We start from the raw sequence: 25648 nt of genomic DNA on the forward strand, positions 1-25648 counted from the left end.
TGATTTCTGGAAAAATCAATTTGCAAGTGAGAAACGGAAAATTGTCTGTGATTGATGAAGCAAAAAAAATGTCTGTTTTTTTTATACACAGGATAAGCTCACCCAGGAGGAGGCCGGGACCAGTGGCATGGAGGAGGAGGCTGGGACCAGCCGCAGGCTGTAGGTGGCTCAGCCCAGCAGGAGCCAGACTGAAAGCCGAGTCCCTCCCCTCCGCATAACCACCAGAAGTCCCAGGAGGATGACACAAACTGAAGAGGAATCATTGGCACTAATTTGCGAGGCTAGTCAATTCCTGAGCAAACCCCCCTATGCTGAAGAGGCTTATGGAACATACTTGGCCAGCAGATTGCTGGAGATGTAGAAGGGCCAACGCCAATTGTGCAAGGCTATTTTTTTTCTCCATCCAGAGGGGTTTGAGGGGTGAACTTACACCAAACACCCATCTATATGATGCAGACCCTACTGCTAATCCAACTCCTCCTCCTCCTCCTACCACAAGTCCACCACCAGAGGCACAGCCTCCAAGGAAGCATGGAGGGCAGACTGCAGGGAAGCGTGGCGGAAAGGCTGCACGGAAGAGTCAGAAGTGATTGCCTGGCTTCAGTCTGGTCTGACAGAAGATGCAGGCTGTTGTAGTACCACAGCCTGGGGACATAGATGTCATCGGCTGCTGTTCCTGGTCTGTGGGATTCCTGGACCATGTTGTGCTCCCTATTTTATTGACTACACATGATCCCAATATTGTTGGCCACTGACTTGATGTGTGCCCTGGGGGACAAAAGGCTTCACAAACTCCAAAAGTATCTCCAGTTTTGCCTTCCTCTTCATGTTGTTTTAACCAGAATAAATGGACATTTAATTTTCCCTAAATAATGTAATATGTGTTTTTATTCCAAAACCATAGTTTGTTTGTGAGTAGGCAGGTACAAAAGACTATGGGGGTTATTTACAAAAGGCACATTCATTTTGCAATACAAGCGCTAACTACAAGTGCAGTTGGAAGTGCAGTCACTGTAAATCTGAGGGTAACATCTGAAATGAGAGGAAGCGCTGCTGATTTTATCATCCAATCATGTGTAAGCTAAAATGCTGTTTTAAAAAAAAAAAAAAAAAATATATATATATATATATATATATATATATATATATATACATTATTATTATAATATTAATCATAAGGTGAGGATAAATAATGAACAAAGACGAAATAATGAATAAAGACGTTTGTGAGAACTTTGTGGGAATATGAGCAGCAGAGCAACTTCATTCTTCTAGCATTATAAAGAAGAAAAGAATGCGCTGTATTAAAAGATCACAGAATTAGCAGCGTGAGCAATGTGCTAGCTTCAATACGAATGCTAGTTTTTCCAGACCGATCGCTTCCGTCCTATACTTGCTTCTGAGCATTCGTAATTTTTGGTCTGCCGGACTAGCACACAGAGGAATGGATTGTCCGCTAGAAAGCCAAGTCCGGCAGACAATTTTGAGTCAAGACTTTTTTCTAGGACCACTGGACTTTTGGGGAAAAAAAGTCCGCTGGAGCCCACACACGATTGAATTGTCCACCGGACTCTGGTCCGCTTGACCAAGTCCGCCGGATAATCTGATCGCGTGTATGCGGCATAAGAAGGGGTAAAGCGGACATGTTACACCCACTGGAGTTTTGCATTTTAGACGCTGTATCCGCACCACCAGAGAGAGCCACGTGGTACCCGCACCACCAGAGAGAGCCACGTGGTACCCGCACCACCAGAGAGAGCCACGTGGTACCCGCACCACCAGAGAGAGTCATGCAGTACCTGGACCACCAGAGAGAGAGCCACGCTGTACCGCACCACCAGAGAGAGCTACGCTGTACCGCACCACCAGAGAGAGCTACGCTGTACCGCACCATCAGAAAGAGAGAGCCACGCTGTACCCGCACTACCAGAGAGAGAGAGAGAGCCACGCTGTACCCACACCACCAGAGAGAGAGCCACGATGTACCGCACCACCAGAGAGAGAGCCACGCTGTACCCGGACCACCAGAGAGAGAATCACGCTATACCACACCACCAGAGAGAGAGCCACGCTGTACCCGCACCACCAGAGAGAGCCACGCTGTACCGCACCACCAGAGAGAGCCACATTGTACCGCACCACCAGAGAGAGAGCCACGCTGTACCCACACCACCAGAGAGAGCCACGCTGTACCGTGCCACCAGAGAGAGAGACACGCTGTACCCGCACCACCAGAGAGCCACTCTGTACCCACACCACCAGAGAGAGCCACGCTGTACTGCACAACCAGAGAGAAAGCCATGCTGTACCCGCACCACCAGAGAGAGCCACGCTGTACCTGCCCCACCAGAGAGAGTCACGCTGTACCACACCACCAGCGAGTGAGTCACGCTGTACCCGGACCACCAGAGAGAGAACCATGCTGTACCACACCACCAGCGAGAAAGCCATGCTGTACCTGGACCACCAGAGAGAGCCACGCTGTACCCGGACCACCAGAGAGAGAACCACGCTATACCACACCATCATGGAGAGAGCCACGCTGTACCTGGACCACCAGAGTGAGAGCCACGCTGTATCCGGACCACCAGAGAGAGAGCCACGCTGTACCACACCACCAGAGAAAGAGCCACGCTGTACCCGCACCATCAGAGAGAGAGAGAGAGAGAGAGACACACTGTACCCGCACCACCAGAGAGAGCCACGCTGTATCCGCACCACCAGAGTGAGCCACATGGTACCCGCACCACCAGAGAGAGTCATGCTGTACCCACACCACCAGAGAGAGAGCCACACTGTACCACACCACCAGAGAGAGAGCCACGCTGTACCCGGACCACCAGAGAGAGAACCATGCTGTACCACACCACCAAAGAGAAAACCAACCTGTACCGCACCATTAGAGAGAGAGAGAGAGCCACGCTGTATCCGCACCACCAGAGAGAGCCACGCTGTACCCGCACCACCAGAGAGAGTCATGCGGTCCCACAGCATTAGCGAGAGAGTCACACTGTACCCGGACAACCAGAGAGAGAACCACGCTGTACCACACCACCAGCGAGAGAGCCACGCTGTACCTGGACCACCAGCGAGAGAGCCACGCTGTACCTGGACCACCAGAGAGAGAGCCACGCTGTACCCAGACCACCAGAGAGAGAACCACGTTATACCACACCACCAGAGAGAAAGCCACGCTGTACCCACACCACCAGAGAGAGCCACGCTGTACCACACCACCAGAGAGAGCCACGCTGTACCGCACCACCAGAGAGCCACTCTGTACCCACACCACCAGAGAGAGCCACGCTGTACTGCACCACCAGAGAGAAAGCCATGCTGTACCCACACCACCAGAGAGAGCCACTCTGTACCTGCCCCACCAGAGAGAGTCACGCTGTACCACACCACCAGCGAGTGAGTCACGCTGTACCCGGACCACCAGAGAGAGAACAATGCTGTACCACACCACCAGCGAGAAAGCCACGCTGTACCCAGACCACCAGAGAGAGAACCACGTTATACCACACCACCAGAGAGAGAGCCACGCTGTACCCACACCACCAGAGAGAGCCACACTGTACCGCACCACCAGAGAGAGAGAGCCATGCTGTACCCGCACCACCAGAGAGAGCCACGCTGTACCGCACAACCAGAGAGAGAGAGCCATGCTGTGCCCGCACCACCAGAGAAAGCCACGCTGTACCTGGACCACCAGAGAGAGAGCCACGCTGTACCCGGACCACCAGAGAGGGAACCACGCTATACCACACCATCATGGAGAGAGCCACGCTGTACCTGGACCACCAGAGTGTGAGCCACACTGTACCACACCACCAGAGAAAGAGCCACGCTGTACCACACCATCAGAGAGAGAGAGAGAGACACGCTGTACCCGCACCACCAGAGAGAGCCACGCTTTATCCGCACCACCAGAGAGAGCCACATGGTACCCGCACCACCAGAGAGAGTCACGCTGTACCTGGACCACCAGAGAGATAGCCACGCTGTACCGCGCCACCAGAGAGAGCCACGCTGTACCGCACCACCAGAGAGAGAGCCACGCTGTACCCACAACACCAGAGAGAGAGCCACACTGTACCACACCACCAGAGAGAGAGCCACACTGTACCCGGACCACCAGCGAGAGAACCATGCTGTACCACACCACCAGAGAGAGAGCCACGCTGTACCGCACCATTAGAGAGAGAGCCACGCTGTACCCGCACCACCAGAGAGAGTCATGCGGTACCACACCATTAGCGGGAGAGTCACACTGTACCCGTACAACCAGAGAGAGAACCACGCTGTACCACACCACCAGCGAGAGAGCCACGCTGTACCTGGACCACCAGAGAGAGAGCCACGCTGTACCCAGACCACCAGAGAGAGAACCACGCTATACCACACCATCACGGAGAGAGCCACGCTGTATCTGGACCACCAGAATGTGAGCCACGCTGTACCCGGACCACCAGAGAGAGAGCCACGCTGTACCACTCCACCAGAGAAAGAGCCACGCTGTACCAGACCACCAGCGAGAGAACCATGCTGTACCACACCACCAGAGAGAGAGAGCCACGCTGTACCCACACCACCAGAGAGAGAGCCATGCTGTACCCACAACATCAAAGAGAGAGCCACACTGTACCACACCACCAGAGAGAGAGCCACACTGTACCCAGACCACCAGCGAGAGAACCATGCTGTACCACACCACCAGAGAGAGAGAGCCACGCTGTACCGCACCATTAGAGAGAGAGAGAGCCACGCTGTACCCGCACCACCAGAGAGAGCCACGCTGTACCCGCACCACCAGAGAGAGTCATGCGGTACCACACCATTAGCGAGAGAGTCACACTGTACCCAGACAACCAGAGAGAGAACCACGCTGTACCACACCACCAGCTAGAGAGCCACGCTGTACCTGGACCACCAGCGAGAGAGCCACGCTGTACCTGGACCACCAGCGAGAGAGCCACGCTGTACCTGGACCACCAGAGAGAGAGCCACGCTGTACCCAGACCACCAGAGAGAGAACCACGCTATACCACACCGCTAGAGAGAGAGCCACGCTGTACCCACACCACCAGAGAAAGCCATGCTGTACCACACCACCAGAGAGAGCCATGCTGTACCGCACCACCAGAGAGAGAGAACCATGCTGTACCCGCACCACCAGAGAGAGCCACGCTGTACCGCACAACCAGAGAGAGAGAGCCATGCTGTACCCGCACCACCAGAGAGAGCCACACTGTAACCGCACCACCAGAGAGAGTCACGCTGTACCACACCACGAGAGAGTCACACTAAACCCGGACCACCAGAGAGAGAACCACGCTGTACCACACCACCAGTGAGAAAGCCACTCTGTACCTGGACCACCAGAGAGAGAGCCACGCTGTACCCGGACCACCAGAGAGAGAACCACGCTATACCACACCACCAGAGAGAGAGCCACACTGTACTGCACAACCAGAGAGAGAGAGCCACGCTGTACTGCCCCACCAAAGAGAGAGGCCACGCTGTACCGCACCACCATGGAGAGCCACGCTGTACCGTACCACCAAAAAGAGAGCAGGTAAGTGTCACTGGGCAGTGTGGGCACAATAGGAGACAGACAGTACTAGCATTGTATGGCCACAATAGGACTGGGACACTGTAATATAAAGGGGACTGCACTGTTATCATTGCAGTGTCCCTTTACAATGCAGTTCCCTTTATTTCACGTGTCCCTGCACATTACAGTGTGGAGGACCAACACCAGCCACTCCCATGAATGTCTGTCTAACAACCTGTCTAACAAAAGTTGGCTGCTCAGTCTAAAATGCCCGGGCCTATTTTTTGTCCCAGTCCGGGCCTGACTTTACTGTTATAATTACGTGTAAAATGCAAAACTCTAGTGGGTGTAAGAACATGTCCACTTTACCCCTTCTTAGTGTATTCTTACTGTGGATGAGTGTGGGGTGTACCAAGATGGCGGTGATGGAACGTCACTTCCGTAGCAAACTGATGGGTCACCGAATATGTTGTTACACTGCCAAGAGGACCCGAGAGCTGCCGAGATACACAGGACTCTGTATCTGGGTGGTGCCATTTTTAAACTTCAAGACTTCAAATGACACTGGGGCAAGCCTGCAAATGACAAGGCTACATTGACAAGGCTGAAAATGACATTGACAAGGCTGCAATGACACTGGATAAGACTGCAGATGGATGGGCAAGGCTGCTGATGGACACTGATAAGGCTGCATTGATGGGCATTAAAATGTACATTTTTTCCTTAAACTTCCCTCCTAAAAGTTTTTTCCTTAAAACTCCCTCCTAAACTTTGGGTGCGTGTTATATGCCGGCGTGTGTTGTACGCCAATAAATATGGTGATGTATAGAAGGTAGGGCCGGAAAGTGACTTATGTCCAGGGTCCCCCACCACCCTAAGCCCCTGTACACACGGTCGGAGATTTCCACAACCAAATCCGTCGGATTTTGTCCGTCAGATTTAGTCTGACGGATTTTGTCCGAAACTGTTTTATACACACGGTCGGACTAAGTTGTCGAAAAATCCGATCTTTCAGAACGTGATGACGTAATTTCGTTACGATGGGACTACATTCAGGCTAGTAGCCAATAGATTTGATGTAGGAATTTGATCTGAGCATGCGTGGCACTTGGTCCGATCAAAATTCTCTACACATGATCGGATTACGTCCGACCTGCCCAGTTGGTCGGGAAATATTTCCAACATGTTGGAAAATTGGGTTGGACGGAGATTCGGACGGAATCAGTCCGATGCATACCACACACAGTCGGATTATCTGACGACACGGTCCGATAAGACTCATTCCGACAGATTCTCTGACCGTGTGTACAAGGGCTAAGTCCTGCCCTGTATGTGACCAAATTACTTGTAAAAGGTGCTCAGCTAAGTTTTACTTTAAACAGCAGAGGGCACGCTAATGTTGCCTAACATGCAGTTTCGATTTGGTGGATCTCTCACAAATGTAAGTTTTAATCAGTTTATTAATTCTTACTTTAGTAGAATCTCCAGTAGGATCACGGGATCAAACCACAATTTTTCATAGTCAGATCTGCTCATCTAAGATGCTAAGAAGGCAAAGTGGAAACACACACATCTCCTAATATGGATTACTTATTGTTCTTAAAAAGCTGAATTTTAATCATTTTAGATGACTACTTAAAATAAATATATATAGTGAAGATCACTTTTAAAAAGTCCATATAAAAGTCTGAATACACTGTGTTCCTGCATCCAAGTTTTGTGTCAGCTAACCAATATTATTCTGAAATAATATCTTGCCTATTTGTCTAGCTTTTGATTATTATATTAGAGTACAATGCCTTCCTGCGAGTCTAAAAGTTAGTAGTTAATGCTGTTTAGAGCAATGGTGCCATCTGCAGCCCAACACTGAGGATTCAGCCTAGACATTTGAAAAGGATTTTACTGCGCAGTATTACATATAATCTAAAGTATACCTTTGCCATTGGGACAAATGTGCTGCTAGTCAGGACAGGGAAATACTATTTTGTCATTTTTCCTGAATTGAAATCAGATTTGTACATAACTTTTCATTACATCTTTGTTTTCCCTGAAAGTTCATCCCCTCCATCGATACCAAGCTTCCCTGTGCCCCTTCCAACACTCCTGTACACCCACCAGAGTCCCTTAGGTACAAATCACTTAGTTACATAAAATATAGACGCCAGTCCATCCAGTTCAGCCTGAGTGAGTGTCTACAATTGACCCTATCCCTGTACATCGTATCTCATTAAGATGCTCATCCATTATATTATTATTTAAGGTGCCCATATAGCGCTGTCAATTTTATGCAGCGCTCCACACATACATCACACACTCACATCGGATCCTACCATTAAGGAGCCCACAATCCAAGGTCCCCAACTCACATTCATATACTAGGGCCAATTATTTGGACAGAAGCCAATTAACCTACCAGCATGTCTTTGGAGTGTGGGAGGAAACCGGAGTACCCGGAGGAAGCCCACGCAGGCACAGGGAGAACATGCAAACTCCAGGCAGGTCGTGTCGTGGTTGGGATACAAACCAGTGACCTTTTTTACTGCTAGGCAAGAGTGCTACCCACTACACCACTGCCCCCCCCCCCCCCACGAATCACTGCATTTTAGGAGGAGATGAGAGAGTCACATGCACCTCAATACAAAGAAGTACTGGGTATTTTGCTTAGCAGAAAGACTGGGTGTGTAGGTAGCAGCAGCAAAAGAGGTGGGCTATCACATTTTTTTGGACAGAGTAAGGAGGGATTCAAACTCCTGAAATGTTTATTTTTTTGGTGTCTGTGCACCCTTTAGCCCTCTCTATTTCTCATGTGTAGAAACCCAAATTTTGAGTTATTTCCAGAACAGTAATCGAGGGAATATGTTCCAATGGGGCAACTAGTTCTGCATCCAATCCTGATAGTCTACAGAACCAAATGATTACTCCCCAGGCTGTCATCAGCTATATAAGGGAAAGTCAGGGATAGTGATGACATCATTGCCCAAATATGGCCAATAGCCCTTATTGGGCAATGGTGTCACTCTTATATCTGGCCCTTTGCCTAAAAGGGGTAGGGATTCCCCATGATGTCCGTGGTTCCTACGGATGCCTTAGGAACCAGTGATGGCAGGAAGCTGTCATACATAGAAGGGGTAGAAATATCGCTTTTATATATGATTTTCAGCTCCTGCTGACAAGGGGGCCAAACAGGCTAAAGTTTGAGCATTCGTACAAATGTCCAAACAGCCAAAGCTGGTTCAGACTGAACCATCAACTCATCCCTAGTCACCCTAATACTGGTACATAGAAGTCAACAGATTAGCTTCACACGAGTGTAAGGCAGGTGCAGTGGATATTTATTTGCAACCCGAAACGTCACAGCAGTAGCCAACATGTTATTGGGCCTAAATAATGCATCAAGCACCATATTTATCGATGTATAACATGTGACGGCATATAACATGCACCTCAAGTTTAGGAGGGAATTTTAAGGAAGGAAAAACTTTTAGGAGGGAAGTTTAAGGAAAAAAACTTACATTTAAATGCCCATCAATGCAGCCTTATCAGTGTCCATCTGCAGGCTTGTCATTGTAGCCTTGTCCCAGTGTCCATTACAGCCTTGTCAGTGCAGCCTTGCCTCAGTGACCATTGCAGCCTTGTCAGTGCAGCCTTGCCCCAGTGCAGCCTTGCCCCAGTGTCCATTGCAGCCTTGTCAGTGTTACTGGATGAATTTAAAATTAGCGCAGCGAAAATCGCAGGGACCGGGCAGAGCAGAGCGAGCGTCGCCGAGATCGCAGGGACTGGATGGAGCAAGCGCCACCGAGATACATATAGCCAAGTGTACTCGGCTCCTCTTGTCTCACGCTCAGTCCCGCCCTATGATGGACATAACACAGGTCCAATGGCGGGACTGGGCGTGACTGTGAGAGGAGCCGAGCCTAGCCGAGTATACTTGGCTATGTGTATCTCGGTGGTGATTGCTCCGCTACGCTCACAATCAGCGGAGATTGGCGGGGATCGGCATATAACACGCCGCCCACGATTTTCCCCTGATTTTAATACGCCAATAAATACGGTAATTATTTGTTAGTGAATAAAAAAGAGGATGTACTAAAAAGTGCATAATGTAAAGCATTAAATATAAACAAAGTAGGGTTAAAAACAATGGGGTTGATTTACTTTAACTTGACAGTGTAAAACCTGGAGTAGCTGTGCATGGTAGCCAATAAGCTTCTAACTTCAGCTTATTCAATTAAGCTTTGATGGTTTCTATGTGGAGCTGCACCAGACTTTGCACTCTCAGGTTTTAGTAAATCAACCCAAATGCCTTATGGTTGATCTTCTAGATCAACTGTGGGTATAGGATTGTGTATATGGAGATTTCAATTTGTGTGTGTGTGCGTGTTTTTTTTCTGTGGATTGAACTTAGGTCTTTTTTCAACCAGATTAACTATACAACTATGTAACATTTTATTCCTTTGCCACCATAAGGGATTGTTTTTACCCCCACACTTTACATTTCATACTCGACATACATTGTTTTTTTTAACCTGATGGTTGGTACAGAGTTATGCTCAAGTGTTTTGTACCTGATACAGCCTGTGCAAAGAACTGATCAATCTGAAAATTAATGAGCTCTGGGCTTGGTTCAAATCCATGCTCAGATCAAATATTGCTTGTTTAGAGGTTGGGTGAATGGCTACAGTGGAAAGTCACAGCCTCCTGCTCAGGCTGGTTTTTAGGGAGCTGGCGACTTCTAAAAAAGTCTGAAAAATTCATACCTGACCCCCGGGTTAAAAAAAGCACCCGCCCCCACTCTCCTGAATATTACCAAGCTGCATGCACTCAACATGCGGAGTGTAGGGTGCTGAGGGGATCCCCCACTAGCATAGCATCTTGACCATATGCTGAAGAGGAAAAGGGTCTCTTCTCCACAACCCTGGCCCAGTGGTTGTGGGGTCTGCAGGTGAAGCTGTAAGGGATATATAGTACTACCTACTCATTCACAAAAGATATACTTAGTAAATCAAAACACCACACACTTTGACAAGTCTTTTATGAAAAAGCCGTTGCTCATCATGATTGATTAGGATCTGGATCATGAAGGGTTGACATGATTAATTATAGATTTACATCATGAGACCATTTTTTTTTTTTTACAAAAAGGACTTGTCAAAAATGTGGTGTCTTTATTTACTGCTTACTTTTTTGTGAATATGTAATTGTATCCATTATTCAATCACATTTGAGGTCCCCAGCCACTGACCCCCCTCTTTTTTTAAAGGAGGTTTCAAGTTTCTGATAACCCCACCACCTGCAGACCTTTACATCCACTGCTCTAGGATTGTGGGGAGGAAGCCTTTGTCCTCATTAACAAGCAGATAAGGTGCTTTTCCAGGGAGGTCCCCCTGGCAAGGTACCCTCTCCACGTTGAGGGCATGTGGCCTGGTATTATTAAGAAGGGGGTGTATGCTCATCTACCCCCTTTTCTGGCTGCATACCAATCACTTTTTTTCCTGATTTTTGTGTGGGGTGCCCCATTGCAAACCATACCAGACCCCAGTGTTTTGTTTTGTTTTTTATTTTGCTTAGGGCTCCCTTTGATATCAATACCAGACCCTCATCAAGCATAGGGGTCTGGTAGGTACTTTTTGTAGGAACTCTACACATTTTATTTTCCCCAATTAAATATATCAGACTCTCTTTAAGGATGAGGGTCTGCTGTAGGGGAAGGGAATCCCCAGCCACTTTGTTTACAAACAGTACAAAGGGGCTGGGATATGTGAATTACTGACAATGTAAAAAAAAATATTTGTAAATGTCAGGTTTGCTATAGTAGATTGTATGCATTGCACAGATGCACCACTTCACAAGCAAGTTAAGGTCATCCCCCAGACATGTTATTTAAAGATATTTAGATCAGCAGCATTTCGAGTACAGTTAAAATATCTTTTTATCAATTAAGAGTGAGAGAACTGACCTTTCTGTTTATGCCTGCCTTTTACATACTCTATTCCCATAGTAATTCCAAACGAATTATGTTTTAAAGGCACTCCCTCTTCTCCTTAAATAATAATAAAAAACAAAAAATAAAAAAAACAATAGTATTTCAATTTACAGAGCCCTTTCTTTTAAAGAATGTTTATTAATACAAGAGTTGCCAGTACAAGTAAGCCAAGTACAAGTAAGCCATTAGTACATTCACATTAATGTTACTTGACCATGACTCCTGGGCAGTAATACATTACCTAGAAGCAATGCGGATGTGAGCACTGCAGAAATATAATGAATAATCCCATTTGCATCACTCCATTAACACTCAGTTTTGCTATGAACTCATTACACAGCTCTTCAGAATGATCTATACTATCAATACATTACTATAGCCTGTGCTGGATATAAAATAAAGTCAATGGAAGCAGCTGCTATAAGCAGCAAGCTTGTTGGGTAGGAATAAAAATATTGGTTTATGTTTATGTAGGAGACCATGGTGCCTTGGCTGGAAAAATAACATATTACTATTATTAACAATCATCATCATCATCAAAGTATATTTTGGAGGGCCACCCCATCCCCCCTCAGTCAGTCAGTCACAGTCACCCTCCCGTCGGTCGGTCCCAAACCCTGCACTTACCCCATCTAGGTGCGGGGGGGGGGGGTGACTCCTTCTCCTGGTGCTTCACGGCAGCTTCCCCTGTGTCACCTCCCCTCCCTCCATTCGTCTGTATGCTGGTCCAACGGACCAAATACAACGCAAGGGCAGCTATTGGCTACTGGCTATTGAACTTCCTTTTTTAGTGCCATCTTATGTCAACACGTTCAAAACTAACTGACTTTCGAACAGACAGTCTGTTCGTGTGTAACCAAGTCCGTTTGTTCGGAAGGTCAGTCGGAACTCCGACAAAAGTCCATCGGGAAGTGTATGCTGCATGATACACACGATCAGATTGTTAGCCAACAAAACTGTGGACTTTTGTCCAACGGCATTGGCCCAAGCTTGTCTTGCATACAAACGGCAAGGAATTGTTGGCCAACAAATACGAACGTAGTGACGTACTACGTTGTTTTTAAGCTCTTTAGAGCCACTCTTTGGGCTCCTTCTGCTAATTTTGTGTTAGTAGAATTTTGGTGAGTGTTGATTCACGTTTTTCATTTCGCACTTTTCATTTCACGCTTTTTATTTTGCGCTTTTCAGTTTGTTTCTGAACAGCCGTTCGTCAACCAGCCATGTTGCATAATCGGAGGAGATAACATGTTATTTATTATTGGCCTTGGAGTTATTGCTTTGACATTATTTTTTTAGTTAAAACAAAAAAGTTTGGCGCTTAGGTGGCAACAGCCCACATGAGCCAGTAAGGCACTAATTCAAGCAAAGAAAATTACATACACTTCAAAAAAAGAAAATATGTGTAAATTCCGTTATATATCAAGAGATCTTACTCCCAGGTGGAAGAGTGCTTGAACCTCATGCACACAAAAGGTTGGACCCCCTTACAGACATCGCTACTTTCTGACTATGTTATTACGATTGAACCAAATGTGAGTGTAATTTTATTATTATTTTTTAATAAATTGGATGTTAAAACGGTATCACGCTATGCTAGTTTTCTACTTCCATGGTCTTTGATACCTAAGCCCCCTATTTTCGTGGGATGAGCACTATAGGAGGATCGCTACGGATGATTCCATGACCTGAAGACTTGCGGGAGATTACACACTAGATGTATGATTATCTGGTTTGCTAACCTACAGGCCCATATGACTCGAGAGGCGTAAGCCTTCCTCTGAGTGCACGTCATTTGGTATTACAGAAGTTGAATTTCACCTTTTTTACGTCACCTTTGGAATTGCGATTGATATTACACATTTCAAGGACTGTTAGACGTTCACTTGATGGACTGTATATGTTAAATTAATTTTATTTACTTTAACCTTTTGTGTGCATGAGGTTCATGCACTCTTCCACCTGGGAGTAAGATCTCTTGATATATAACGGAATTTACACATATTTTCTTTTTTTGAAGTGTGTGTAATTTTCTTTGCTTGAATTAGTGCCTTACTGGTTCATATGGTTTGTTGCCACCTAAGCGCCACACTTTTTTGTTTTAATTTTTGCATGTTACTGTGTAGTCTTCAGTAGTGTTGGCAGCTGGGTAGAGCACATCTTTTCACAGCGCAGTATTTTTTTACACCATTATTCCTTTGACATTATTTTTTTAGTTGAATAATGATTTGATTTGGTATATTTTCTATATTTTGGGATGCATAGAATGCATTTTGGTTAATTTCTATTGGCAGATAGCATGTCTATTTTTTTTTTAAATGCACAATAAAAAAAATTGTGTAAAATAATACTTGGCTATGTGTTTTACTTCAAATGACAGTTTGGGAGTAGGCAGTTACATTTAAAAAAAAATACAATGTAAAATTGACAAGGAACACCAACATAGTTTTATCTTTTGATCTTAAAAACTAAGGGATAATGGTGTTGTGGTAGCTTAATAATAAAAAAAAAAAAGCATAATAATATTTATTCTTGATATAACTAGAAAAAAAGCCTTTGAAAATGTGTTTGCAATAACTCCTTCAGTATCTCCAGCAAAGCAGCTTCATTATTATCCCATTAAAGAAGAGGAGAATGTGCGCTGCATTTGGAGATTTCATAATTTTCCACGTCACAAATGTTAATTCTCCATTACGAATGCTAGTTCACAAGACTGACAGCTTCTGGCTTGTCCTTGCTTCTGAGCATGCGTGTTTTTACTTTAGAATTTTGTCCAACGGATTTGTGTACACGCTTGGAAAATCCAAGAACAGACATTTGTCCGTAGAAAATGTAAAACCTGCAATCCAACATTTGTTAGCGGAAAATCAAACAATTGTCTGATGGAGCATACACATGGTGGATTTTCTGCCAATAGCCTGTCATCACACATTTCCCGGTAGAAAGTCTGATCATGTATATAAGGCTTTAGCCCATTGTTAAACAGGAAGATTTCATAAAAATTATGTGTCAAGATTGCTGCAAGCCCACATTCTTGTCTCACATAATCCCTCCACGCTTACACGATACAGCAATCATCAGTTTAGGGAGGAATTAACATAATATGATATTTAAGAAAAACAAATACCTCTATGAAAAACTTCCATTCCAAGCTAAATAACTGAGTGTACCCTCACACATGAGAGTATTTTATAGATGTGATTATAAACCTGCAAATAGACAGAGGATAAGGCAGCATCTGAATCATTTCCTCTGCATTCTTAAATAATAAAACCATGAGTTCAGTGAGTATATTTTGTTCTGCAATACATTAATAGGCACTGGCCTGAAAACCTTGTGTGATCATACTTTTGCAGTAGAGTCTCATAGAAAAGTGAGAGAATTATTTGCAAATTTTTAAAAATCAGACGGTAGCCATTCTCTAAACCAATTACAATTTTGCTGGCAACTTATATTCAGAAACTGCAAAACTGGGTATTGGTAAACAAAATAATTCACACAATTCCTAGTGATTCTTGCATGCCACCTTAAGACAAGGCTTGAAAAACGTATCTAGATTGTTACGCTAAGAAGATATAGCATGCCATGTTCCATACATATATACAGTAGTTACAAACTAGGCCATAAAATACACATTCATCAAGTTTATCCTCTCTCTTGTAAGGCATGTCTCTTCCCTAACATGTCTAATACACACTATGGATTATTACAAAATCTTTTAGGGCTGGTTCACGCTAGAACATGATGTGGGAAAGGCACATTCCATGAGCGTTTCCCACATTGCATTCCAAACCCACTGGCTTTGTGATCTGATGAGGGTGCTAATACATTTTTAATGGGACTTGCAGTGTTGTGCATTTTTAAAAAGTAATGCAAGCATTACTTTTTTTGCAATCTGGTGCAATTTTTGCATTGCAGGGGAATGCAAAGGATTCACACAGGAATGTGCACCATGTTCTTGTGCGATTCTGCTGTGAAACAGTCCTTAGATTTGCGTTAGTGGTGATATTTGTAGTCATCACATAGATATAGAAAATACATTAGTATTTCATTAGTGATCAAACTTGTGGTCGATATATAGATAGAACAGACATCATATCTCTTTCAGTAAAATGATTAATCCTGCTTTGAGAGGTGAAAAAAAAAGCTGAGCAATTAATTGACTTGCATTCAAGTCATGCATGAAAAGAAGTAGAGATTGCTGTAAATAATTAAGGTGTTTAGAAGTCTTCCAAATATTTTTTGGTCTTGCACTGGACATGGAAGCTGTACTTTAGAGACAAATGTTAGTTGTTTATTGTAGCACACAGTGTCTACAAAATGACTTCCCCCTGCAAAAATAAAACAGAGCATATAGAAATGGGGGACGAGACTCTGATGGCCGAGGTAAGATAGTATTACAATTTAAGAATTAATTTGTTTGATTTTATAAGATGAAATGCTACTCATAAATGGCTTCCTATGGGTTCATTCAATAATTGTTTCGATGTTGGGAGACAAAATTATATTTATAATTAATTTCAATCAGGGATCAGCATACATTTAAAATTTTGACTCAACTTATAAGGTGTGTATTTTGGTATTAATTTCTCATTTTTACTCTACATATAAAATGTACACTTAAAAGTTGTATCTATAGCTGCATATTTTAAATTAGATACATTTTTTTTCCTTTTACTTAAAATAACTTTTTTTGGTGAGGTATTTTTTTGCATTTGCTGTGAACCTGTGTGATGATGGTAGATTGCATTGTAAGAATTTTTGTTTAAAGTTGTGCTACTATACATTCATTTTTATCTAGGATTGCATCACTTAACATTTAATAGGATAACATGTCAATAATTGTAACTGACAGATGTGTCTAAAAATATGTTTTTCTTAATAAAACAAAAAGATGTATTTTTTCTGGTATTATTATTTATTTGCATTAAATATTGCACACTACTGCAAAACATGAAATGCATTTTTAAACCCAAATTTACAAAAGACTTTTAGAAAATCCAGTTTCACTTTTGGTTATTTGGCCATAGTTTGCATATTCCCCTGAACTACACATATGCTATACTGTACATTATTCTATTCCTTTCTATTAAATTTTTTTTTTAATCATGTTTGAAAGGAAAGAAGTCATGAAAACATTTACTAATTATCTGGCATCCTAGAAAAAATTTCATCTGAATGTTGAGGTCTTTGACGTTGTGTGAATAAATGGCAAAAACACGACTTTTAAAAAATCCTTTACAGTTCAAGTCATTTGCCAAAATCAGATCACTAGCATGGATCCCACGTTTGTCTTTTTTGCAGTCTTAGCATTTAATATATTTTAATGGTTTAGAGAAAGGTCAACTACTTATATAGCAGTTTACTTATGCCTAACCTTAGCAAACCCCAAGTCAAATCAGAACAGATAATGGTGAATATTGAATATATTGCTTCTAGGGCAACAAAACAGAACATAGCTATGTGTTAGGATGACCTAAACATACACAGCCTAATGTTGTAAACAGTATGGCTGTACATTTTACCTAACTCATAGTAGCAAATAGTGAGCAAATCTTAAAGCCTTATTGTAATGTCAAGTTTAACAAAGCAGACAAACTTAAACTGGCCATACACTGTATGCCCTGTGGCTTCCCCATCCATTCTGAATAGCTTGGATGGATGAATTTCCCCTGCTAGCTATTGCATTCTGGGAACAGAGGAGCGCCAGACTGAGTGCAGTATAAATCATATATTTAATAAAAACAAGTAATAACTCACGGGGGCATGTCCGGACACGGAGCAAGGAGGACGTGCGGCGGCTGAGCTCCACACAAGCCAGGTGAAATCCACCGTCATCCCCCGCCATCCTCTCTTTAAAGTGCCCGAAAAGAGACATCGGAACTGTGCGGAGCCCGGGGGTTGAGGAGCTGTCCCCCGAAGGCCATCGGCTGGGCTATAAATAACTTTAACGGTGCCAGCACACCCGGCAGCATTGCGGAGCACCCAGCGCCATCTTGCGGCCTACAAGACCTCCGGCCCACAGTCCAGCGGAGTCCCGGATACGGACGGAGAAAACATCCAGGCCTCGGATCCGGCCTATGCCACCGCCAGGCCACTGTGAGTACACCCACGGCACCCCCCCCCCCACATCGGACTTACTATACTGCACTTAGTGGGAGCATACACTCTTGGCAGATCTTGGGGGCAGTACTGGGGGACACGGGAGGCAAACGGAGCGGAGCATAGCTACACGGCCACCAGAGTAGGGAAAGCCTGAGGCCCTGGCCTATCTACTGAAGACAGCAGTCATCTTGCTGCTCCAAGTACACCCTTCATCTCCTTAACTGTCTCCGCTCAGTTTGTATCGATTTGTGTCCACCTAATCTTATCCCCAGTACTGGTGCGTACCCCACTAGCGATACAGATCTCCTATCCAAGAACTGGCAAACACTACTACAGAGGAAGTGGCCTGGTGAACAGCACACATGACTGTAATGTAGGGAGACCCTGGTGACCAGGGGGGCCTATGCACTGAAAACAGACCTGACAGACGAATATGTCAACACAATCAAGGAGAAGTACGCACAGCCATATCCTCCGTTCTTTGGGGCCACCTCAGAAGAAAAAGAAGAACTCGCCAGCAAACCTTAGCAAATTTAAATACTGTGGAGGGAGCAAAAATTCCAAAATGGCACTTTCACAGAGAAACAACATTGTGGAGGACATGGAAGACGATGAAGTCTCCCTCTCAGCATCTGAGGACTCAACCGCAGGCAACGGTAAAACAGACCAACTTCTTACTTACGCAGCTATGACAGACATTGCCGCTGAAATTAAAAGTTCTTTTGCTGCAGCAATCACAGATATTAAAACCGAAATAATGAGACTGACAGAGCAAATGGCAATCTCAGACAGGGCTGGGAAAAGGAGGGACAGAGCACTGGTCAGACTGGACAATATCACAAATTCACACTCCCGACATTTGATCGATATGACCTGGACAACCGCGGTAGACGGAACAATATAAGAATCAGAGGAGTGCCCGAAACGGTGTCCCCGGACCAAATTAGACCAGCCCTAACAGCCATCCTTAATTCTCTCATTGAACGGCCGGAACAATCTCCCATCGACTTTGACAGGGCACACAGAGCTCTCAGACCCAAAGCGCAAGACGGAATTCCTCCAAGGGACATCATTTGTGAGTTACTACTCGTTTTTATTAAATATATGATTTATACTGCACTCAGTCTGGCGCCCCTCTGTTCCCATTTCTACACAGAGCCCATTGCTTCACTCTAAGGCAGGGGTCTCAAGCTGGCGGCCCTCCAGCTGTTGCGAAACTACAAGTCCCATCATGCCTCTGCCTGTGGGAGCCATGCTTGTAACTGTCAGCCTTGCAAAGCCTCATGGGACTTGTAGTTTCACAACAGCTGGAGGGCCACCAGTTTGAGACCCCTGCTCTAAGGGAAGTGCCTCCAGGTGCTAATCATACAAGATCTTGGATCATTTATGTCCTATGTTTTAAACAAATGTTTTAATATTATGTGTGCTTATTCTCACACACACACACACACACACACACATTTTATTTATACCTATATTCCAGTTGCTATATCATTTTGTTATCACCATATCTAGTGCCGCTGTTCACCCCTGTTTTTAGCTATTGTATTCTGACAACTGGCTCCATCAGTTGTAAGAATACCTGAACAATGACTACATCTAGTTGGATACAACCACTGTTCATCTGATAAGTGTCCATCCTGCTCCTTCAATTTTCAGATAGAAGGATGGTGGGTGGTAGGGTGCCGACATGGCCACCCATGATTCAAATTTGAGCCTGTTCATCGGGAATCGTCCAGAATTTGCTAAGTTTGTTGTCAGATTTAGTGTGCCTATAAATGTAAGGTTTTAAAGAAGATCTATGGTCACTGCATGCACTTTCATTTTTTAACATCAGCATTGTAATTGTAATACAAACAATAATTATTTATGACATTGAATATAGGCCTATTGAAAAATATCCTTTTATGTTGTGATTGCTGCCTGTCTACTGCCTATTTCTTTCCACAATTCCTATATTCTCTGCATGCGGTGCAGGTTCTCCTTTACTGTTTCCTTTTAATCTTTAACTACTATATATCCCATGGTACCTTGCTGCTTGCAAGCAATGATTCCTGTACTGATTCCACCTCCTGAAACTCTTCCTTGGCACACCTCTGTGGTTCAGAAGTCAGGCTCTGTGAATTCTGGCTATAATCAGTGCTTCAAAAAAGCAGCCCCTCCACATTGGAATCCATGCACCGGTGTCCTGAAAGGGGCCGGACGCATGGATAGGGGAGGCGGCGATGGACAGGGGGGGTGGCACTCATGTGCCCTTAATAGGCGGCCCGCCCCTGGTTTATACCTTGATGAATGCTATTGTGCAGAGTCATGTAAATAATTTATTTACATACCAGTGCCTATGCAATGAGAACCATCATTGTCTACCTTATCTACAAAAAAAGTATAGAGCTGCTTATTAATATTTATATATAGAGTCTGTTAAAAAAAATCATGGCTTCTATAAAGTAGTGCTCACAGATGAGATCTGTCAGATTGTGGTGAAGGGATTAAATAATCATAAGTAAGGCAACAGATTTTAACTAATCTATTGCAACTGCAATGGCGACATCTTGAGGCTGAAGGCCAATATATCATACAGAACAGGAAAAACCATGGTTTATACTTGTTATTGGTACTGAACAGTTAAAACTTCAGCTAATATAGGATTTACTATACAAATATACTTGAAGTATTGCATCTGAAATCATTTATAATCAATGATAGGTAAGGAACTGGCTCTCTTGTGTCACTTACTGTGTAATTGTTGTTTTATATACAGTGGTGTGAAAAAGTGTTTGCCCCCTTCCTCATTTCCTGTTCCTTTGCATGTTTGTCACACTTAAGTGTTTTGGAACATCAAACCAATTTAAACAATAGTCAAGGACAACACAAGTAAACACAAAATGCAATTTGTAAATGAAGGTGTTTATTATTAAAGGTGAAAAAAAATCCAAACCATCATGGCCCTGTGTGAAAAAGTGATTGCCCCCTAAACCTAATAACTGGTTGGGCCACCCTTAGCAGCAACAACTGCAACCAGGCGTTTGCGATAACGTGCAATGAGGCTTTTACAGCGTCCTGGAGGAATTTTGGCCCACTCATCTTTGCAGAATTGTCCTAATTCAGTTACATTAGAGGGTTTTCGAGCATGAACGGCCTTTTTAAGGTCATACCACAACATCTCAATAGGATTCAGGTCAGGACTTTGGCTAGGCCACTCCAAAGTCTTCATTTTGTTTTTCTTCAGCCATTCGTTGGTGGACTTGCTGGTGTGTTTAGGATCATTGTCCTGCTGCAGAACCCAAGTTCGTTTCAGCTTGAGTACACGAACAGATGGTCGGACATTCTCCTTCAGGATCTCTTGGTAGACAGCAGAATTCATAGTTCCTTTTATCACGGCAAGTCTTCCAGGTCCTGAAGCAGCAAAACAGCCCCAGACCATCACACTACCACCACCATATTTTACTGTTGGTATAATGTTCTTTTTATGAAATGCAGTGTTCCTTCTACGCCAGATATACTTGGACACACACCTTCCAAAGAGTTACACTTTTGTCTCATCGGTCCACAGAATGTTGTCCCAAAAGTCTTGGGGATCATCAAGATGTGTTGTGGAGAAATTGAGACGAGCTTTGATGTTCTTTTTGCTCAGCAGTGGTTTTCTCCTTGGAACTCTGCCATGCAGGCCATTTTTGCCCAGTCTTTTCCTGATGGTGGAGGCATGAACGCTGACCTTAACTGAGGCAAGTGAGGCCTGCAGTTCCTTGGACGTTGTTGTGGGGTCTTTTGTGACCTCTTGGATGAGTCGTCGCTGCGCTCTTGGGGTAATTTTGGGCGGCCGGCCACTCCTGGGAAGGTTCACCACTGTTCCATGTCTTCGCCATTTGTGGATAATGGCTCTCACTGTGGTTCGCTGGATTCCCAAAGCTTTGGAAATGGCTTTATAACCCTTTCCATACTGATAGATCTCAATTACTTTCTTTCTCAATTGTTCCTGAATTTCTTTGGGTCTCGGCATGATGTGTAGCTTTTAAGGATCTTCTGGTGGACCTTACTGTGTCAAGCAGCTCCTATTTAAGTGATGCCTTGATTGTGAACAGGTGTGGCAATAATCAGGCCTGGGTGTGGCTAGAGAAATTGAACTCAGGTGTGGACAACCACAGTTATAGTATGTTTTAACAAGGGGGGCAATCACTTTTTCACACATGGCCATGATGGTTTGGATTTTTTTCACCTTTAATAATAAACACCTTCATTTACAAATTGCATTTTGTGTTTACTTGTGTTGTCCTTGACTATTGTTTAAATTGGTTTGATGTTCCGAAACACTTAAGTGTGACAAACATGCAAAGGAACAGGAAATGAGGAAGGCGGCAAACACTTTTTCACACCACTGTACACACTGTCCAGAATCCTAATAAGGAACTCACAAAGTCACTACAACTGATTTACATACAAATGCAGTTTCCTATTTTCCCTTTTTCATATCTCACCATTCATTACAACACAACATAGCTCCTAACTGTCCTTCATATGCCCTTCATACTGTCCCTCTTTTACCACCAAATTCTTTTTTCCTTATTTCCTTCTTAGTTGGCCATCTATTTTGGTCTTCAAACATCTGAATTGTTGCCTCAGTTATTTAAAAAAAAACAAATATAAAGGAAATAGTGGCGAAACAAAGACAGTTAACAATAAACGTTGCATCAATAATAATTTTGCAAATGAACTCTTCGTGGTCCATGTAAATGGTAGGTGTGTCAGGTATATATCCATTGAAAACCTACTATGTATCAAATGGTACCCATCTTTCCCAATTCAGAAATGTGTGAGGCATGCCAAAAGCTTCAGTTTCTTTTACATTGGGGGTTATTTACAAAAGGCAAATCCACTTTACACTACAAGTGCAAAGTGCACTTGGAAGTGCAGTCGCTGTAAATCTGAGGGGAAGCTCTGCTGATTTTATTAGCCAATCACGTGCAAGCTAAAATGCTGTTTTTTTATTTTCCTTGCATGTCCCCCTCGGAACTACAGTGACTGCACTTCCAAGTGCACATTGCACTTGTAGTGCAAAGTGGATTTGCCTTTAGTAAATAACCCCCATTGTCTTTATAGCACAACTGGTTTAACTTCCTATAAGCACCAATGGAATACTGATAGACCTTCTTATCCTTTTAGACCTCCAGGACTGAGCATTTTGAATAGTAATACATACCTCCCAACTTTTTGAGATGAAAACGAGGGACATCTATTACCAAAATAATGTAGGCATAGGACACACCCTCTGCCACACCCCTTTAAAGGCAAATGTACACACACAAAAATGTTTGGTTAAACTCACAACTGCTTTTTTTTACCACTGCTATTCCTTTATATTGGCTTTTAAATTTTACAAATACAACAATTTAGAAATTGGATGAAATGTTTACCACTGGGAAACACTTTTTAAAAGATAAATGGTGCATTTTATTTACAGCTTGATATATCAGACCAAAATGAGGGACAAATTAGGAAGACAGGGGGCAGAGGGACATTGTTCCAAATCAGGGACAGTCCCTTGAAATCAGGGACAGTTGAGAGCTATGATAACATGGGCATCCCTGCTTTATTTATATCAACAACTGACATAGTCCCCGGGTTGTTGTTTTCAGTGTTCCCCGTATCCTTGTCAGTTGACAATTCCATTGAAGAATTATCCAGCATCAAAACAGGAACAGCAGATGTAAGATATATATTGCTGGAATTAGTTTTTCAAAGCAGTAGAGGAAGTAATATTAAAGAAAAGGTCACCTTGGTGGTAGCTAGGGGCATAACAATAGCCATTGCTGATTGTGTGACTCATATGGGACCTAAAATCACAGGAACTCAGCGTTGCCTACCTACACAGTGATTCATGCAGGTAGCAATACCATTTAAAAAGAACATTTGTATTATATGAATGTGTTTTGGGAACTTGCATTTGATACTATGAAAGCAATCCGCATTCTGAATTATTAGGGGAATAATCTTTTGAGATGGGGATTAAAGAGACAGAGGGCTCCACACAGTTATAGCTCTGGAAGCTGTCTCCTATAAACAAGCAATAAAAGAGGACAATGAGAAATATACAGTATGTTTTCACTTCCAATACGTTTTATTAGGTTTCAGCAAAGTTACAAAAATAATATGTATAGCGATACCCCCGAAGCAGCTGCTTTTGTTTTGTTCAGTCCGTTACTCAGCCTCTCAAACCCAAAGAAGCCCAGCCCCTCTGGCAAACCTAGCAATGTGATTAATGGAATAACCCAGTAATAACTCACAAACTCAGTTCTGCTCTCTCAAGTTTTCTTGGACCAAAACAATCAATACTATGCAACAATAAAAGAATAATAACAACGTACACAGAATAAATGGACTCCCCAAACGAGCTATTGATTGATGTAGAATACTATGGCTAAAGGGGAACCCTAGGCCGACCTATAGTACCTCCAATACACATATAATGAAGTAATACAAACACTAGTGGTGTGTCTCCTTTAAGAGCAACAACAATAGTGTTCTAGAAGCAAAGTTTTGCGTTTGTTCTCTTCACCGGCATGTAGGAGCTCTGTGGATAAGGGTCCCTCAGTGTAACAGAGTAATGAGAAGGACTGTAAAATAGCTGGTTCTGTGATATAGCACTCCTCTACATGGCCCGGATAACAGGTGTCTGTGCACAGTATTCAGGCGTGGTGTTTTATGGAAGGCAATAAGATTCCTGGGCAAAGCCCCCTCGCCAATCCTGTACGCATTCAGTGGTCCTCCAAAGAGCGATCAACCAATTCTCTTGGCTGCGGATTTGTTGCAATGGCTTTCAGTCTCTAACCCATTGAATTGGCCGATTCTGTGACATTTCGCTGCTGTGGAGCATCCTTCTGGAAGCATGCGGGTTCTGTTCCTCTGGGCTGGAGCTGCAGACTGTGTGCCCCTTGGTAGGCCGCAATCCCCTTACACATGCAACAGAGGGTTGCTCTCCCGATGGGATCCTAGAAACAGGGCCTCTCGGCCTAGTCCGCCCTGTGCTTTTTATAGTCTCTCCCACAATTCTCTTGACTCTCTGCAGTGCAGCCTGGAATTTGCAGTCCTGCCCCCTCACACAGTCAGTCAGGCTGCCTTGTGCTGGGACTTCATATTCCACAGTTCTTTGCTGCTGTTCCCTGATGATTGTCTCTCAGTCTCTTCCAATAAGGAGGCTACAAAGTAAACAGATCTGTGTGTCTGGGTGTGTGAGAGGAGAGGGGGGGGGTAGAAGAATTAGGGTGGGGGGTGGAGGCTTCAGAGTCTCCCAAATATCTCCTAAATTGAGATGGCTATAGAGAGGTAAGGATTTTGGATGAAAGTGATGGATGGGCACACTGAAACCATGGGTTCCAAACTAATTTGAATAAATAAAAAAATATGCTGGTGGCTGTCTTGTTGATGAAAAATAGGCCTATGTGCTGTCCGATGTCCGTAAAATGCATGAATTTCTTCTTCCAAGTTTTGGCAGTAGTATCTCTGGCAAAGCATAGGTGATTCCATGATCAACTTCCCATTTGGAAATAAAATGAGCTGTATGCGTGGACAAGAGATTAAGTTCAGAAATATTTAATGGTGATTTCCTTAGGAGAAAAAGGTGTGTGATAACAAATGTATTCAAAAGTGTATAATTGGGTAGTAAAATCCTTATTTATTTTCAGAGAATAGACCCAATGTTTAATTTGCATATATCGGAAATTTTCCTGTATAAGGTATTTGATATTCAACTCGTATCTCTACCCAATGATAAATGGAGTTATCAATAATGATGCAGTATAAGTAATAGAAATTGTTAGATGTCCATAAGTGGAATGCACCAGTGGGATTCCAAACCAGGCAGGTATAGTGGGTTTTCTAGAAGCAAAGCAGGGGTACGTGCTGTGCTGGAATATTTGGTAGAATCCCAGATTGTTTACGTTTGGCACATCAAGGGACTCATGGTTTGAGGTCTTCATTGGGATGGGAGACAAGGGAGTGCCTGAAAGTTC

The 25648-nt window shown here is 43.8% G+C and overlaps 1 protein-coding gene across 2 annotated transcripts in view; it reads left to right on the forward strand.

Annotated features, from left to right (window-relative positions):
* Positions 1-15784: 15784 nt before the first annotated feature.
* The window catches only part of LOC143961848 (solute carrier family 23 member 2-like), a 282179-nt gene continuing 272315 nt past the window's right edge, over positions 15785-25648 (forward strand). The window contains exon 1 of one of the 2 annotated variants that reach the window (XM_077471183.1): positions 15785-15923. In XM_077471183.1, the coding sequence (XP_077327309.1) occupies positions 15858-15923 (66 nt within the window). In that variant the 5' untranslated portion in view covers positions 15785-15857. The remainder of the gene's footprint in view (positions 15924-25648) is intronic. The other variant, XM_077471182.1, reaches the window with a different exon arrangement.

The sequence above is a fragment of the Lithobates pipiens genome, unplaced genomic scaffold, assembly GCF_037356315.1.
Source record: "Lithobates pipiens isolate NorthernLeopardFrog02 unplaced genomic scaffold, aLitPip1_a1.2 Scaffold_8, whole genome shotgun sequence".
In the NCBI taxonomy this organism is placed as follows: domain Eukaryota; kingdom Metazoa; phylum Chordata; class Amphibia; order Anura; family Ranidae; genus Lithobates; species Lithobates pipiens.